The 18,044-nt window shown below is 43.7% G+C and overlaps 2 protein-coding genes across 4 annotated transcripts in view; one reads left to right on the top strand and one right to left on the bottom strand.

Moving 5' to 3' along the window:
- The window catches only part of LOC311245839 (uncharacterized protein), a 39,518-nt gene extending 38,662 nt beyond the window's left edge, over window positions 1-856 (bottom strand). For all 3 annotated transcript variants that reach the window (XM_084335842.1, XM_084335843.1, XM_084335844.1), the window contains exon 1: window positions 765-856. The gene's annotated coding sequence lies outside the window, so the exon portion shown is untranslated. The remainder of the gene's footprint in view (window positions 1-764) is intronic.
- A 609-nt stretch (window positions 857-1,465) lies between these two features.
- tex10 (testis expressed 10) overlaps window positions 1,466-18,044 on the top strand; it is a 109,300-nt gene continuing 92,721 nt past the window's right edge. Inside the window, exons 1-4 of the mRNA XM_084336987.1 lie at window positions 1,466-1,598; window positions 7,731-7,942; window positions 8,261-8,448; window positions 9,883-10,206. Coding sequence (XP_084193113.1) covers window positions 7,763-7,942; window positions 8,261-8,448; window positions 9,883-10,206 — 692 coding nt within the window. The 5' untranslated portion in view covers window positions 1,466-1,598; window positions 7,731-7,762. The remainder of the gene's footprint in view (window positions 1,599-7,730; window positions 7,943-8,260; window positions 8,449-9,882; window positions 10,207-18,044) is intronic.

Below are 18,044 nucleotides of genomic sequence, written 5' to 3'. Positions count from 1 at the left end.
ACTGAAATTAACTACAAACTAGTTCCATTACTTGTTTGTGGACTAGCTAGCTGATGTCCTTTACAACTATGGAAACTGGCAGAATGACTGATGGGCCCTTATGGGTCCTGCAAACACAGTATATGTTTACATTTATTTTTACTTTTTATGTAGTGGGAGTGGTTAGGTATAGTTATGAGTGGATCAGGTTAGGGATATAAACCCAGAATATGCCGACACTTATTTTTTTAATGTAGTGGGGGTGGTTAGTGATAGGGTTATAAACAACTTTTAATATCCACACTCGAATATCCAATTAGAGTAACCTGAGACATTATACGATCTCTTCAGGGAAGCAGATGGCATATCTGAAATGGCTCGACTCTCCTGATATCCAGGGGGATCTTAGCCCCTTTCGTGACTGCGATGCAAGCCTCGGCTAGCGGGATATAAACCAAATGGCTTTAGTCAACATTTTCAACAAACGTTCTAACAGTTTGGGTAATGTTACATCAACATACATTCTGTACAAAAATGCAATGAGGTTGAAAAACGACATGTTCATTGTACTGAATATTTAAGATAACGTTGGTTAGCTTGTGTTAGCCACCTGGTATGTCCGTTAGCTAGATCATCGTCTGTTATTAACGCAAGTGAACTAGCGATATGCAAACATCAAATGACGCTAACGTTAGGCGGAGTACGTTAACTAACGTTAGCTCAAATGAAAAAGATTATATTTCGCTATACAGATTGTTAAACGGTGTATAACTGCTGCTACGTACCTAGTTCTTGTCCTGGATGCGGTCACTGGTCAGTCGGAAGAAAACGAGTGTCGCAGGCAGGCGGGTCCTTTGTGTGTCTGCTAACCGCCTGTTAGATAATCCCCGCAACACTTCCGGTATTTTGAACTCATGGGAGAGAGCTACAGTCATTAATTTGAGCCTATCGCGATCTCTTCCCCCTTCCCCCGCCCCCTCACGAGCTCCATGGCACGCGGAAGTGCAGTGGTCTACTATGGCCTGTCACTGTCAGTTGTCTTCAGTTATACAACGGTTAGGTTAACACATCATTTGAACAACGCTATCAAAGTAAAGTAAAATAAAATATGCACTAACGTTATTAATATTTTGTTTTACCATACAAAATATCGCTAGCATTCAAAGGGAAAAGTTCAAGGCAAAATGTTTAGACAACCTTGTGGTGTGATCATTTTGTCAACCAGCGTGTGCCTACATTTCAGTTAAGCGGATACCATAGAAATATAATAATGTTCATTGTATATGTGGTTTACACTACAAAAGCTTTTACTCACGCGCAAAGTGAAATATATAATATTACAAATATGTTTACAAGTTAAACACAGAGGCTGAACTCCATCCATACATTTAGATTTAGTATCCACAGCGAATTAGGCCCCGCACGCTCAGTAAGTACTCGCATTCGGACACACCTGGATTAGTAAACATGCGCACCTACAATGAAAGGACCCTATAACACAACACGAGCTTGGTTGCAGGTTCTTCGCTTGTTTTGTATATTTGTATGCTTTTTACAAGCTAGCGTTAGTTCAGTAGTTATCGCTGTAACGTTAATAAACCACTTAAACCTCTCCACACGTGAGTAACCGCATTTCCAACTATTAAACTGACTATAATTACTAGTAAATAATGCCTTGTGCTTTCGTGTGAGAGGATGAACTCGCAAGGGGACGTCTAACGTTCTCGTCTAGTCTTGGGCATGTGATGCCCACACACATGCTTTTGATGCTTGTTCTACTCCCTATGGAAATACTTCCCAAGGCTTTTAGTGTTGTCGAATGAATGAAAACTTTATTTAACAGATTGCAGAATGGGTACAATACAGTACGGCTCAATACATACAATTGTTAAGGGGATGCAGACCTGAGAAAGACGTTTGTCTTGTTTCCATCAGGGTCCCCCATTTTCAATTCATATAGACATTTATGACATACACAACATGCATGACATTTATGGCATAGGGACATATAGGTATTTAGTACTGATACATTTGTGACATAAACTGTATTCAAAATCAAATATACAGTACTGTTACCCCTAGATCCTGACAGAGTATACATATGATGGGGAGGGGACTGTACATTAGGAGGGGGTGGGTGGGTGGGAGAGAAATATACATACGGCGGGGAGGGAATATATACATGCGGTGGGGAGGAGACTGTCTATTAGGAGGTGGTGGGGGTTTTGGGCATTTACGGTGGCCAGTTTCGAATTGCAGCCTCCCGTAGGTGCTCTTTAAGAGCGGTTTTGAATGTGGGCAGGGATTCACATTCCTTTACAGCTTTGGGTAGGGCATTCCACATTGTTGTGGCATAATTGCGAAACGTGTTTAGTCCCTTGTTTGAGCCGAATCTGGGTTTAACATGATTTGTTGAGCTTCCTCTGGTGTAGTGGTTGTGGTATTCACTGACCTTTGGGAAGTATTTTGACATGTACACTCAGAGCATCACTAATGTGCATGTTTCTCGATTGTCTGTGTTCCACAGAACGGAACACAGACAATCAACACCTTGAACTCGACGACATAAACCAAATAACGAACACAAATGGACTCCGCATATTCCACCTTAACACTAACAGCCTGAGACCTAAACTGGCTGAAATCAGACAATTGTTTATGAACAGTAAGGCAAACATATTGTGTTTCACAGAAACTAAACTAGATTCATCTGTACAGGATCCAGAGATTGAAATCGAAAACTATTCATAGTCTGCAGGGCTGTACGCTAAGCTTTTTCACTAGGGGCACACTTGCCCCTAAATGAGAAATTTAGGGGCAAAGAATATTTTTTAGGGGCACATTTTTAAATAACTATTTTACCATTATAGTAGGGCTGGGCGATATGGCCTCTAAATGATATCGCGATATTTTGACATTTCCTCTAAAGCACTTAAAAATGCTTGATTTAACCCTTTGATGCATACAGTCACGCCAATATGATGATTATAATAAGTCCCTGCAACATATGTTTGCATTATTAAACCATGAAGATGCTTTAAAAAATAATTTAATGAAAATGTACTAAGAGTAGTCTACTGACACACTAATAAAAAAAAATATTTACATCTAAGACAATTTATATAAAAACTCTTGGGTGCCTTTTACACAGTACTGTGTTTTCTATCCACTTTAGCCAAACACACACACACACACACACACACACACATATATATATACACACACACTACTGTGAGAAAATAATAATCACACAGACTTAATGATTTTAGAATATTTCAGATAATGAAATTAAATGTTTATATCATCAACTATCCAGTTAGTATTTATACTGTGTGTAACATTTGGCTACTTTAAATCATTGGATGTAGAGAGAGAGAGAGAGAGAGAGAGAGGGGGCGAGAACGAACAAGAGAGCCAGCCCCCCCCTTCGCGTTTTGATAGTCTAAGCTGCCGTAGGTGATGACGTCACACTCGAATGTAAACAGGAAGAGATGGAGACACATGGAGATGGAAATTCAATGATATACAGAAATGAATAACCAATAAATATGAAGTTATGTTTAAACTTCTGTTGTCAAGCGTTGTCAATATAACCCACCCCCTTTCCTCACGAATGGAACTAGTCTTGTGGAGTCCGCTTTGACCGTTTTCCAGGGTTAGCAGAGATCGCTAGTTAGCTTAGCATAATCCTAATGGTAACCTTGGTTAGCAGCTACCGTTAGCTCATTGCTCGTGTCAATTAAATTGCATGTTATTAAAGGTCCGCGCTGGTCTGTCTAATGAAATTACAACATTATATTGCACTGTACAGCCCTGGTTGTAGGCTAATGTTTTACTACAATTTGTATGGATTAATTTAGGAGTGAAATGCGAATGAAGGGTTGAAATCACCACTCGCAAGCTTGCCCCCAGATATTATTTTAAACTCGCACGGACCAAATTAGGGGGCAATTTGCGATCATATCATCGCAGTGTACAGGCCTGGTCTGGAGGGATAGGAATCAGTATGGAGGTTAGCCCCTCTCGTGACTTTCGGTTTGCAAGCCTGGGGCTTTTGTGACCGCAGTCCAGGGTTAGAAATTAACATTTTTTTTCAAGGGCTTTTTTTGCCCCCCTTAATTGCTTTTCGGGGGCTTTTTTTTGTATTTCGGGGGCACAACATTTTTATAATGAAAATTAACAAAGATTATAAAACATTCTTGACACTTTTTTTTACAGTCTTCATCCCTATGTTTGATAACGTAATGTTAATGTCTCCATATATAGGGCTCTACGCTAACCTTTTTCCCAAGGAGCACATGTGCTCCTAAATAAAATGTTAATAAATCAAATCTAAATACAAATTTAGGAGCACACAGAAATTTAGGAGCACAGTGACAATTGTTCAAGTAACACACACACACGCACACGATGTGTGACATCATGGCTTGGTTTCATGTTTTGAGGTACCTTCAATTATCTGTAAATAATACATACATACTCTATCTAAATAGATTAAATATTATTGTCCCTGAGTGAGGGCAAGTTGTGTTGTTGTCTTGATATAATAACCGGTTGCCTCTGGATCAATGAATGTCTAATATTGAATAATATTATTAGATATTTTATTTTTAACATCCCTAATTCCAACAGTCAAGAGGCTTGTTTCAAATTGATGAAAAACCCCACACATGCAACGTTTGTGAGTATAGGCTCTGGCCAGATCGATCAATGAAATACGTTGCGCGCTCAGCGCTGTGGAATGAAGGAAATGCGCATCGGGATCGGATTTGGATGTTATTCTTTTGGAGTTGTGTTACAAATGGAATGGTCTTTCCCCGCCGAACACAAGTTACTTAACGTTACACGGGTCGCGCTATGCAGATGCTTAGCTTGCTAACGTTAAGATAGCAGTGTAATGCTTGATGAGAGCAGAGCGCTCTGTCTGTGTTCGCATCCTCTGATTCCTCTCAAGTGCCTGTAAACACGCAGCGGGCCCCGCCTCCCTCCTCCTTGGAACAAACATTCCACCCAAAAACTGAATTTCAGTCCAGTTTCAATCTGAACTATTAACAGCGGAGCTGTTTTGTAATCTTCACAATCACTCGTCTGTCTCGCACACTGCAAGTAAATGATTTTTCCGGTTTGCACACACACATATTATTAGGGGCAATACGAGGGAAATGCTCGCACTGTAGAGCATATATATAATTATATATATAATTAGTAAACTGTCTGGGGCTTTTTTTGCCCCCCTTAACTGAGTTTCGAGGGCATTTGGTCAATTTTCGAGGGCATTTTGCCCCAAGCCCCCGTTAATTTCGAACCCTGCCGCAGTCACTTATTTATCTGCCGCCACCACTTCAGAAAATACCAACCAAGCGTGAATGTGTGGATCACGTGTCAAAAATATATCAGATATGAATTTCAAAGATACCCAGCATACAATATGGGTTTAACACAGCTTACGGTGGGGTCTGGAAGCTCGGAGTTGCTAATAAACAGTTTAAAACATTGTTACTCAACGAGTGGTATTTACAGACCGAACGTACATCTCCGCTGTTGGTGTCACAGCGCATGCGCAAACCGAAAGTCACGAAAGGGGCTAATCCAGAACCTGAGCTACGGAAAGCAAACAGCAACTGGTGCCGCTATTAGGCTGCCTGGTGCGCATGCGCTGTGACACCAACGGCGGAGATGGACGTTCGGTCTGTAAATACCACTCGTTGAGTAACAATGTTTTAAACTGTATATTAGCAACTCCGAGCTTCCAGACCCCACCGTAAAGCTGTGTTAAACCCATATTGTACGCTGGGTATCTTTGAAATTCATATCTGATATATTTTTGACACAACGTGATCCACACATTCACGCTTGGTTGGTATTTTCTGAAGTGGTGGCGGCAGATAAATAAGTGACTGCGGTCACAAAAGCCCCAGGCTTGCAAACCGAAAGTCACGAAAGGGGCTATTGGAGGTGGTGTCTGTGTGTATATTCATAAAGATACCAAATTCATCAACCGTACTGACCTTAACCATGACGAAATTGAAACTGTTTGGATTGAAATCTTATTCGAAAGGGCGAAATCAGTACTAGTAGGCACAATCTATAGACCGCCAGAACAGAGTGGCTTCTATGACACACTTGATGGGTGTTTAGCTGGGGTGGAGGGCATAGAAAAGATTCTTATTGGGGACTGGAACACGGATATGCTACGTAAGCAGCACCCGTCCTCGGCTTCAGCCAGCTAATCACCCAACCCACAAGGGTATGTGATTCAACACAAACCACCATTGACCTCATTCTGACCTCTGACAAGTCCATGATCTCCAACAAAGGGGTGATAGCATGCGGGTTAAGTGATCATTATATTATTTTCTGTACCCGCAAAAAGCTAAAACAAAAGGCCGGCTGTCACAAAACAGTCACATCTAGGGAATTGCAGTCTCCCGTAGGTGCTCTTTGATAGTGGTTTTGAAAGTGGGTAGTGATTCACATTCCTTTACAGCTGTGGGTAGGGTGTTCCACATTGATGTGACATAATTGCAAATTTAGTCCCTTGTTTGAGCCGAATCTGGGTTTAACATGATTTGTGGAGCTCCCTCTGGTGTTGTGGTTGTGGTATTCACTGACCTTTGGGAAGTATTTTGACATGTACATGGGTACCTTAGTCGTGTAGTGTATCTTGTAGACCAGGCCCATTGCAAGTTGCTGTACTCTGACTCTGTCGTCTACTCTAAGCCATCCTAGGTTGTCAAAGTGGGCAGGGGTGAGGTGGGTTCTAGGAGTAAGGTCAAGCAGTAGTCTGACCAGTTTGTTTTGAGATGTTTGTAATTTTGTTTTTAGCGCCTTTGAGGTGCTTTGGTACCATGAGGTGCAAGCATAGTCGTAGTACCCTTGAATGAGTGCTCCTGCCAGAGTCTTCAGGGTATTCTTGTTTACCAGAGAGGAGATCCGGTACAAGAATCTAGTTTGTTGGTTGACTTTTTTTTATTACATTGGATTCCATTTTGTCACAAGAAATATTTGCCTCTAGGATGGAACCTAGGTATGTAATTTCATCTTTCCTTGTGACAATATTGTCACCCCGAGAAGCCGTCGGTCTTGCTGAGTTTGTTATTTGAATCGAAGAGAATGGACTCTGTTTTACCCAGGTGTAACAACACCCCTTCCTGACAGAGCGACGCGAGCGAGAAAAAGTGATTACCGGTAAAATGTATTCGTTTCAATCAGACTATCCTGACCTGCCGCGAGCTACAGCGAACTGAGCAGCGATGTCGTTCACGGTTCACCCCTCAAATATTCGCTCGCTGTGTCTCTAGTTGAGCAATTACGCAGCCGAGTCCCGCCCCTAAACACTTTTTATTGGTCGAGAATCGCAGGCTGCTTTGCCCCTGTGCTTCCAGGTAACACACACACTCGGACACGCGCCGCCTCATATCAGGACAGTGTCGCGTGCGATTTCATCTCCAGTTCGCTCGCTCGCTGCCTGTCAGGAACCGGTGTTATGATGGTTTGTTATCAGCGAGCCAGGTGCAGATTCTGCGGAGTTCCGAGCTGAGGGTTTTTTTAACCTGTAACTTGTTCTTGTCGGAGACCAGCAGGGCTGAGTCGTCCGCGAACAGGAACAAGTTGCAGTCACAACAAGCTCTCGACATGTCATTTGCATAAATTAGGAACAGTAGCGGTCCTAGTATGCTGGTCAACATGGTTTTCTTAAAATACAAGTCAGAGTGTCCTTAATCCATTCATTGTTGTGTTCTTCCTCATAGACGAGGACCTGTGTTACGTGTAGCACACAGAAATGAAGTTCAAGAAGAAGAAGAGGCAGGATGACTTCCAGAAAGTCAAGCTGAAAGTGGGGAAGACGAAGCCCAAAGCTAATAATGCTACTAACACCAACTTCCGCACCAAGGCGATCAACCTGACCGAACAGCTGAAGGACAAAAGTGGCCCCACCACACACAGACAGCTTGGCATTAATGTAAACGCACACACTCCTCTCTCTCTCTCTCTCTCTCTCTCTCTCTCTCTCTCTCTCTCTCTCTCTCTCTCTCTCTCTCTGCGCATAATCTCACACACACATCCTAAAACTCTAAACAGTTTTGCTATTATAATAGATTGACTGTTATCGAAATAACCCTTATCACTACATGCCTAATACTCACCTTAACCCCTAAACCTAAAATGGCCTATCTTAAAATGAGTGCCAGCCAAAAGGTCCTCACTTAAACATATTTAACTATCTATTTGTCGGGGTTTAGGTACTCTCTTTAACAGATTGCCTTCCTCCCTCTCTCAGGACCTGCTGTCTCAGCTACATCATTACAGTGGCAACGTAAAACAGGGCGCTCTGTCGGGTCTAAGAGAGTTGTTGACGAAGAACCCCTCTTTGCTGGAGCAGCATATCTCTCGCCTGCTGTCCGAAGTGGCCGCTGTCTTCACAGATAAGGATGCCAACGTGCGTGTGTCTGCCACGCGTCTGCTCAGGTTAGAGGAACACTTGACCCAGTTACCATCGTGCCACGCATGCATCGTAAAATGTGCTCACTGTTTTTTCAGCTCAAAATGACAAACATTCCATTTCTTTTTTTAAACTGGACTTTGAAGAAGTCTTTATTCATTGCACACATTGACAATGTTGTCATGCAGCGACACACAAATGCGCTAGGCGGCACACACAGGAACACACTCATGCAATTTTTGGGCCGCCGATTACATTTAGTCTCTGCGCTTGACCCATCCCGTCGTCCTTCCCCCAAGGGAAGCTGGGAGCAGACATGGACTGCGAAGTGGGGACGCGCCCCGGGGACCAATCCAAGTGCTCCTGTCTGTCCGTCTTCGTCAGGGACGTGTCGTGACAGTGTTAGCGATCTGTTCTGCATGTCTTTCCATTGGGTTTATATTCTGGAGGGGAAACCCCTGCGAGCACGAGGAGAACATGCAAAACAGAAAGGCCCGGGAGATACCTCACCTGGGTACCTGGCAACGCGGCGACCTGGTCCCCAAGCAGGAATCGAACCCTGGACCTTCTAGCTGTGAGGCGACAGTGTTAACCACTACACCACGTGCCGCCATTCTATAACAGGGTTCGACAGGGCTACTGTTTTAGTAAAATATGCTCCTAAACTTAACTCACGCTACCTCCACATTATTGAAAAATAAACCGTCTAAAATGAACAGCGACAGTGGCTCAGGAGGTAGAGCAGTCGTATGGTAATCGGAAGGTTCCCGGTCCGATTCCCGCTCCTCCCGGGCAGCGTGTCGAAGTGTCCTTGAGCAAGACATTTAACCCCTAATTGCTCCCGATGAGCACCTTGCATGGTCGCCTCCGCCGTCGATGTGTGAATGTGAGGAACAAAATTGTAAAGTGCTTTGGATAAAAGCGCTATATAATAATAACTTTATTTATATAGCATCTTTCATACATGGATTGCAGCTCAAAGTGCTTCATAGCAAATAGCATAAAATGAACATAGACCTACAATTAGCATACAGTTGACAGAATAAAAGCAATGCATAAAGTGCAGTCACATAAGAATACGCATAAAATAAGTACATGAACCCCCCCGGAACATCCAGTCCCCCAAACACCCCACACATTAATCCCCATACAAGACACCCTCTGATTAAGCATGTCATGACCGAAGGAAAACACAAACAGCCCGAATACACCCGGACCATTCTCCAAATACAATGACAAACATGAAACATCTCTGTGCGCACAAGCATGTGAACCCCCGGGACCCAGCAGCGGCCGGCACCCACTGCCTCAACCAACCCCCCCCCCCCCCCCCAGAGACCTCTCCCAGAGCCGAACACCAGTCTCCCGCTATATAAATGCACCATTTATTTTAGAATGAAATATTCAAAAACAAAGTCGCCACTGCTACTGTTCTCTAATCTCCACTGTGTTGCCTCCAGGTTCATAGCCCAGTGTGTTCCGGCGGACCGCGCGGCTCCGTTCTTCCCCCTCCTCAGTGCGCACTTGTCCTGCGCCATGACTCACATCGAGACGGGCATCCAGGAGGACGCCATGAAGGTTCTGGACGTGTTGCTGGAGCACTACCCCGCCCTGCTGGCCGCACGGCCCGCGCTCCTCCTCACCAACTTCCTGGAGCTCATCTCCCACAGACACACCGGGGGGGCCAAGGACGCTCAGGACCCCAAGGGGAGGAGCTGGGCCCTGTCAGTCAACCCCAACAGAGCTGTGACTGGCCAGCAGTGGAGGCTCACCGTCCTGCTGAGGTACCGAGCACCATGTGCACGCACACACACACACACACACACATACGCAGCCAGGTCATGGGACGGGGTTGCACGCCGAGCAACCGGCTCTGTGAGCAGAAGCAGGCACATGCACGGATGTGCACACGCATGCACACAGGAATGCGCTGCACTTGACTGATGCGCCAACTCGCCAAGTACCCACCTGGCTACTTTGCATAACAATAGCTCAGGTCGTCAGGTGTGTTCAAATACGCCCTCCTTTACATTCACACAAAACTTGATAATGAAATGTGTTACATTCCATTCCTAGAGGCAATTAGGCATTGTCTTTAGTCTGTGCGCAGGCGAGGGAACATTTATGCGCATGCGCGGGAGCACGCGCCCGGGAGTGCACGTGGCGTCATTAACAGTTTGAGTGCCAGCCATTTAACATGGGAAACCCCGTTGAATGCCAGCACCCACTTCAATGATAGCGTTGTGAACGCATAATCTCTCTCCTAAATTATGGCTATGTGTCTAATCTGCCTGTCGTTTATCAATGACTTGTTTGCAGTCAACATTGTCGAAACGGATTGTTTTTTTATCGGTTCATTTTCGTTTTATAGCATTTTGAAAAGCCCTCGTTTTCAAGGAAAATATATAGATTCCATGATAAACGGCATTTACTGCAATATTCTAGCATACACAAAAACGTTGTAATTTTTCGGCCTATTTATGAATCGTTTTCAAATAAACGCTAGATTATCTATAGCAGTGGTTCCCAACCTTTTTCCCCCCAGGGACCCCCAAACATCTCTGATGAAATTCGCGGACCCCCTCCTAATAAGATACCATACATTTTTTTTTTTTTTCATTTTAATAACAAACTGCTTATACACAGGCATATGCATCACAATTAGACCCACTATGCTTCTTTAACTTGTGCCTTCAATCAACAAATCTCATCTTGCACCATATGCATTTCAAAATGTTTGGCCAATATTCAAATCCTGTATTCATCCTCTCAAATCAGTCCCTAATGGTGAACGGTTTGCATTTATGGAACAAATCAATGCAACAAATTAAACTAAATATGAGACAGGAAATTCCAATCAGTAGCAGAGAGAATCTGTCCTAGCTGGGTTTAATACCTTTTTTTTGTCATTTTAATAACAAACTGCTTATACACAGGCATATGCATCATAATTAGACCCACTATGCTTCTTTGACTTGTGCCTTCAATCAACAAATCTAATCTTGCACCTTATGTATTTAAAAATTTTGGCCAATATTCAAATCCTGTATTCATCCTCTCAAATCAGGCCCTAATGGTGAACGGTTTGCATTTATGTTGAATGAAGTAAGAATCCACTGCAGTAAAAATATCCTCACCTCGAGTGGTGGTAGTAAGGTTGACTGACATGAGAATGTCCTGCTTCAGATCCTCATTTTCAATATATTGCACATAAACGACGAGCACAGCCTCGTCTGCGACAGTTGTAGTTTCATCAAGTTGTATGGCAAATGGACCCTTTCTAAGCTTTTCTGACAGCTGCTGCTCGCAATCACTTGACATCTTATCAATTCGGTATTTCACTACATTGTTCGAGAGTGGTACTGATTTTAGTTTATCCGCCACCTGTGGGCCGCACAGTTTCTAAACCATTTTGATGCAGGCTGGTTTGATGAGCTGCTCGCCAATATTGTGCGGTTTCTTTGCTTTTGCAATTAAAAGCGAACACTCAAAGGAGGCTTCGGTAGCCTTCTGTAAATCACTGCCACCCCTGCTCCACGCTACTCTAACATCAACAGGCTTGTTCGCCTTGAGAGACTGTTCTTTCCTCCGAAAAAAGTCTGGATCCTTCCCAACGGTTTCTGGGTGCTTAGACGCCTGATGTCTCTTCAGCTTGCTGGGCTTCAGGCTCGAGTTTGCCAACTTTTCTCCACAAATCACACACTCAGGTCGTGTCCCTCAGTGAAGCCCATGGTGATGTAATTTTCGCGATTGCTGTAGGTCCTAACTTTTTTTGCAGATGAGCTGCCATCATCTCCTTTTCGTTTGTCACACATTTTCGCCTCTGGCGGCTGACTGCAGACGAGCCGAGAAAGTTAACTAGCGTGCTAGGCTAGCTACAGAAAGTGATACAGTCAACTGATTCGCGTTTTAGCCTACTGTTAACATTCAAAAATCATGTCTAGATGTTTATTTATTTATCTTTATTTTTTTATTGTAGTGGAGAGACTATTCATGCTTCTGATGATAAAAAAAGAAAAAAAAAAAAAAAAAAAAAAAAATACCTCAAATCATCTGTGGTCTGGCGGACCCCCTGCGCCCCCTGGCGGACCCCCAGGGGTCCGCGGACCCCAGGTTGGGAATCACTGATCTATAGTATATGTGTACTTATGCACGCTATAGAGGCGGGCTGAAAATCGATTCTGTCATTTCCTCATCAGGAATCACCGCGCACACACACACACGCATAGGGCAAAAGCTTATATCTCCATGAAAACAGGTCTGATTATCCTAAGACTGGTCAAATAAATTCCTTACCTGAGATCAGATGTTATCCAAAAAGATTATTCCAATTCCTGATCGCCATTCCAAATATCGATCACGCTTATTGATTACAGCGTTGGTACTGTAAATACATAATCCACGCTGTTCTGATGGCCGGCGATCACTTGGTCTCTTCAGTTGGCCTTGACGGAAAAGTAAAATGAGCAAACTGACCACTCCCCCTGCATCAGTCTAAAGTAATGGGGTGCAGTTACACAGGGAGAGACGATAGGGGGCGGTATCTTCCCAATTGAGCTCAGAGAGACTCTGCAGCACTAACCCGAGGCTCGATTGATGAAATATGAATTCAAATCACCAATAAAAAAAAACAGACGCTATATAGCGTCGGGGGCACTCAAAGGTCAGCATGAACTAACGACAAAAAGCGTCCGTCGCATCCAATGTGTTAAAACACAGTGCAACCAGGTATGAAATCACCAATGCACCACTGTACGCAGCTCTGATAAAAACCTGTTTAAATTAATTAATTAAACAAGGTTAGGTCCTACTTTTTGTAATTAGGGGCAACAATGGCTCAGGAGGTAGAGCGGTTGTCTGGTAAGGCTGAGCCCGAACCCTGTTTTTAGGGTTCGAACGTTCGCCAGGTTTATCGAACGAACGTTCGAACGTTCGTTTTTTTAAATTTTTTAATAAAAAAAATTTTTAATAAATTTTTTTTTCATTTTTTTAGTAATAATTTTTTTTTTATTGTATTATTATAGATCCTACGGAGGCTGTTCATGTAAACATGTAATTAAACAAAGCACTCAGAAGAAAATAAACAAGCTACTGAATCAAAGTATGATAAACAATAGCCCTTGCAGTCACGTAAGGGGCTAGATAAACAAATGCATTCGTTTTGTGGCATTAGCGTTATATAGTTAGTGTTACACGTTCAATAACAGACCTGTATTCACTCTTGGTCGACGGGGAGGGGAGCCGGGAGGAGAGGCGCACGCCTCGGCTCAACAGACCCGTCCACCGTCCTCCCAACACGCCTGCCGCCCGTCCGCCCTACCACCGTTCCGAGGTAAGACCCGTCCACCGTGCGCCTGCTGTTGTTTCCAATGCAACCACCTCCCGCCATGAAGCTCGCGCTCCGTGGCCGAAAAAGGATGGTATTCATTAATGATCCTAATCTGCAGGTTCACCTACGGAAACCTTGTTACCGATTACTTCCTCGGCGGGGAGCTAACTACGGCTCCCCGGTAGCTACGGTAAGTCTGTTGAGGCTTGCCGATTGGTGGTAACAGCAGAGGCGGGTGCAAGCGGTGTGACGTAATTGGCAGAATCGCCTGTCAATCAAAATAGAGCTCTGGTTGAGAAATAGTATCCCGCTGCAGCCCGGCAGACCATACTGGTTGAGCCGAGCGCCTCGCATTCACATCACCTCAACCCCGTGCGCATCCTTTATTTTTTTTTCACCGAACGTTCGAACCTATTAATTAAAGTCCGAATGTCAGCGTAACGAACGAACGTTCGAACGTTCGAACGTTCGGGCTCAGCCTTATTGTCTGGCAATCGGAATGTTCCTGGTTAGATTCCAGCTCCTATCTGCAGTGTGTTGAAGTGTCCTTGAGCAAGACACTTATCCTCTAACTGCTCCCGATGAGCAGGTTGGCACTGCCGTCAGTGTATGAGTGAATGGATGAATGTGAGGAACAAATTTTAAAGCGCTTTGGATAGAGGGCTATATAAATGCACCATTTACCATTTAATTCAATTGGATTCGATTAAAATTTATTTTCATTATACAACACAAGTACAGTACAACGAAAATAGGTTTTAGTTGTAATATTAAAGGGGACATGCATTATAAATGGCTTTTTTCAGTGTCTAGCATTGTATTATAGTAATGGTAGTTAGTATCAATGTGTATTATAGTAATAGTAGTAGTTAGTATCAATGTGTCTGTGTCTCTAAATACCATATTGGCGGATTGCTTTCATTCAGGTCCGACCATTTCCTGCTCGATTTTAATCGGGTCGTTCTGATTTGACTCGCAACGTGACGTCAGGTTGCGAGGATGGAGCGGATAGTGATCCGATTGGCTCTGTGGTTGGAGCCAATGCCCGCCCACAACCTAGGCAGCCCACAGAGCGAGTGTAAAACTTCCTCAAACAGCGAGGCAGATAGTGAAACCCGACACCTCGACTGCACTCTGCGAGAGATAGAGAGAGCAGCGTTTGTTTGTTTGTTTAGGCGTCGGTTACACACAGGGTGTTTTCGTTTCATTTTCAAGATGAGTTTCGCTTTCCAGGTCGCAACGTAGTGGCAGCCGAGTTAGACATTTGTTTTGCAACCTGAGCACTTTCGTTTTGCCTCCTGAGCACAGTGATGTAGTACAATGCCAAAGCAGTAGGTGGCAGTAGGTGGCGAACATGAAGGCAATTTTCAACCAATCAGAACTTGAATGTGCCAATACACTTCCTGCAAAAAAAGAAATCAACAAGCCGCCATCTTTAAATGCCTCCGTTAGCTATTTAGCCAATGTAGCACTTATTTTTCAGCAAAGAAAGTGCAATAAAAGTGCAATAAACAACGGATACATTCACTGTGTGTTCTGCCTCTCATTTGTTGATGAAACAAAACTAACATCAACACAATTGACCACCAAGAGCGGATAGTTTAGTCTCACAAAAAGATCTCCGATGTTGTTAGCTACATGCTAACGTGAATGGAATAATTATGCCAGTATAACAGTATAGCATTGTGGCTAGCAGCTAACGTTAGCTCACGTTAGTTAGCCAGCCAGCACCAAACTGATGATATCAGTAGCTAGATAACATTAGACAACGCCTCATGTATTAAACAAAGGTGAATAGATGACTGGGCCATTTTGTTTAATGCTTGTTAAGATTGAAAGAGGAGCTCTGAGCTAACAGGGTCTGATAGCTAACGTTAGCTCACGTTAGCCAGCTGCTCATGCAATCGTTAATGCTAGCAGAATGAATTAATGTAAACTTTATTTAACATATTGCAGAATGGGTACAATACGGCACAATACGGCTCAATACAAACAATTGTTAAGGAAATGCAGACTGTTGTAGCTTGGACTGGGGTCCTTATAACAATAACTTGACAACACATAGTAGCTGCAGCTATTTGGGACGTGTCTATACTTTCTGTAGCCGCATTATTAGTATTAGTAGTATATGTATATGTTGTGTCTGTCCACTATGTTTGTTAATTTGTTACCCCCCCCCCCCCTTATGTAAAGCGACCTTGGGTCCTCTGAAAGGCGCTATATAAAACGAAGTATTATTATTATTATTATTTCTGCAGGACGCTCTCTGATTGGCCACTGACTGACGCTCTCTGATTGGCCACTGACATGTTTGCCCAATCGCGTGACGAGCTGTGTCTTTGCCCATTTCCGCGTCGAACAGCCTGCAAACTACCTGGCGTTCTATCGCCATGCTCTAAGACAAACTCTAACCTTAACCAACTTCAAAAGAGTGCCTAAGCTTAACCGTCGAAAGAACTTGCCGTCACGCTCGAAGACAAACTCTAACCTTAACCTACTTCGAAAGAGTGCCTAAGCCTAACCTAACAGTGTAGAAACTGGCGTCGGCCAATCAGAGAGCGTCCTGCAGAAATGCGGCTACGGAAAGTATAGACGCCCCTGGGACAGCTCTGTCGTCACCGGACGTTGGTGAGGGCACGCAGATGTCGGTATCTACTGCGCATGGGCGTTGAGCAACAACGGCTCCGCGCAGAGTTTTGGCGAGTATCCAAAACGAAAACACCTTTTCAGCGTTGTCAGTAGGGCAACGCGTTTTCCTGCCAAAACGGCATTTCTATTTAACTGGGACAGCAAACGTATTCATTCAGCAACAAAACGAAAACAAAAACACCTAGTCTAACCATGGCCAGAGAGAGAGAGAGAGAGAGAGAGAGAGAGAGAGAGAGAGAGAGAGAGAGAGACTTGGTTATCTCCCACGCAGCTCTGTTTACATCTCTCTCTCTAATAATAATAATGCATTCTATTTATAAGGCGCCACTCAAGGTCGCCGTACAACAATTTAAAAACAGTTAAATTCACAATCACAATCCATTAAAATATAATAAAAATATAAAATCAGACAAAATAAAATCATATATACGCCTGCCTAAACAGGTGGGTTTTGAGGTGGGTTTTAAATGGAATGATGGAGTCAATGTTCCTGATGTCGGGGGGGGGGGGAGGGAGTTCCAGAGGCGAGGGGCAGAGCAGCTGAAGGCTCTTGACCCCATGGTGGACAGACGGGCTGGGGGGACGGTCAGGTTGATGGAGGAGGCAGACCTGAGGGACCGGGTGGGAATGTTGATGTGAAGGAGGTCGGACAGGTATGGAGGGGCGAGGTTGTGAATGGCCTTGAATGTATGGAGGAGGATCTTGTAGTCTATGCAGTGTTTGTCTCTCTCTCTCTCTCTCTCTCTCTCTCTCGCCCTCTCGCCCTCTTTCTCTCCCGCCCTCTCTGCGCCACTCGCAGACTGTGTGGATGACTGTCACTCAAAGTGCTTATAGGCGGAGCCAGGCCAACAGCCTGAATACCAAAGTGAGAAAAATTTGCCTTTTGAGTACTTGATTAGAAATATAAAACAATGAATTTTTTTTAATAAAACCTTACAGAGGTGTTCCATAGACTCACAGGAATTGTGTAAAGTTGCCCAAATAGTGCTAGGAATAGCAATGCAGGTCCCCTTTAACACTTTGATCGCCAGGGTTAAATTCATAATTTACCATCCCTCGCCAGCCCTATTCAACATGGAGAAGTTCCCCTTCTTTGCAGGGCTATAACTTTTTAAATTGTATTGCTAAATTGACATTACTATGGCCCATTCAACGTCCTATATCTATTGTTCAGGGTATTGCAACGTTATACTTTTTCATTCACATATTCATACTAAAATACGGTCTAAAGTATAAGTATGTTTTTATCGTTTTCTGCAGCTTTCTCCAGAACTTGATTTATAGCCCCAAATGCATTATATTGATGATGAAATACAGTTTGATAGGAATCTGTGCAAGATAAAAAATGTCAACTGGACGTGCTTCTAGGAGTTACTAAGTATGATCTGATGTTGACCGGATGGGCGGGGGGTCGTTTATAATTCCGTGGCCAACGTTATATCATTCATCTAGTGTGGGTGATATGATCATTAGAGCAGTTATTATCGAACACGTTGAAAAATAACGCTGTATCTTACCGTATCTTCCTCGCGCCGTTGGACGATGAGCGTGGAACTGAAATATTCCTATTATGGGATGTAGAAATATCTGATCCATTTCCAGGTTGTATAATAGTATATACATCCAAATCATGTTGTTTATCGA

The sequence above is a fragment of the Notolepis coatsorum genome (genome assembly GCF_963971535.1).
Source record: "Notolepis coatsorum genome assembly, chromosome: 19".
Taxonomy (NCBI): Eukaryota; Metazoa; Chordata; class Actinopteri; order Aulopiformes; family Paralepididae; genus Notolepis; species Notolepis coatsorum.
The sequence above is the reverse complement of the archived record's forward strand: the minus strand, read 5'-3'. Positions and strand labels throughout refer to the sequence as shown.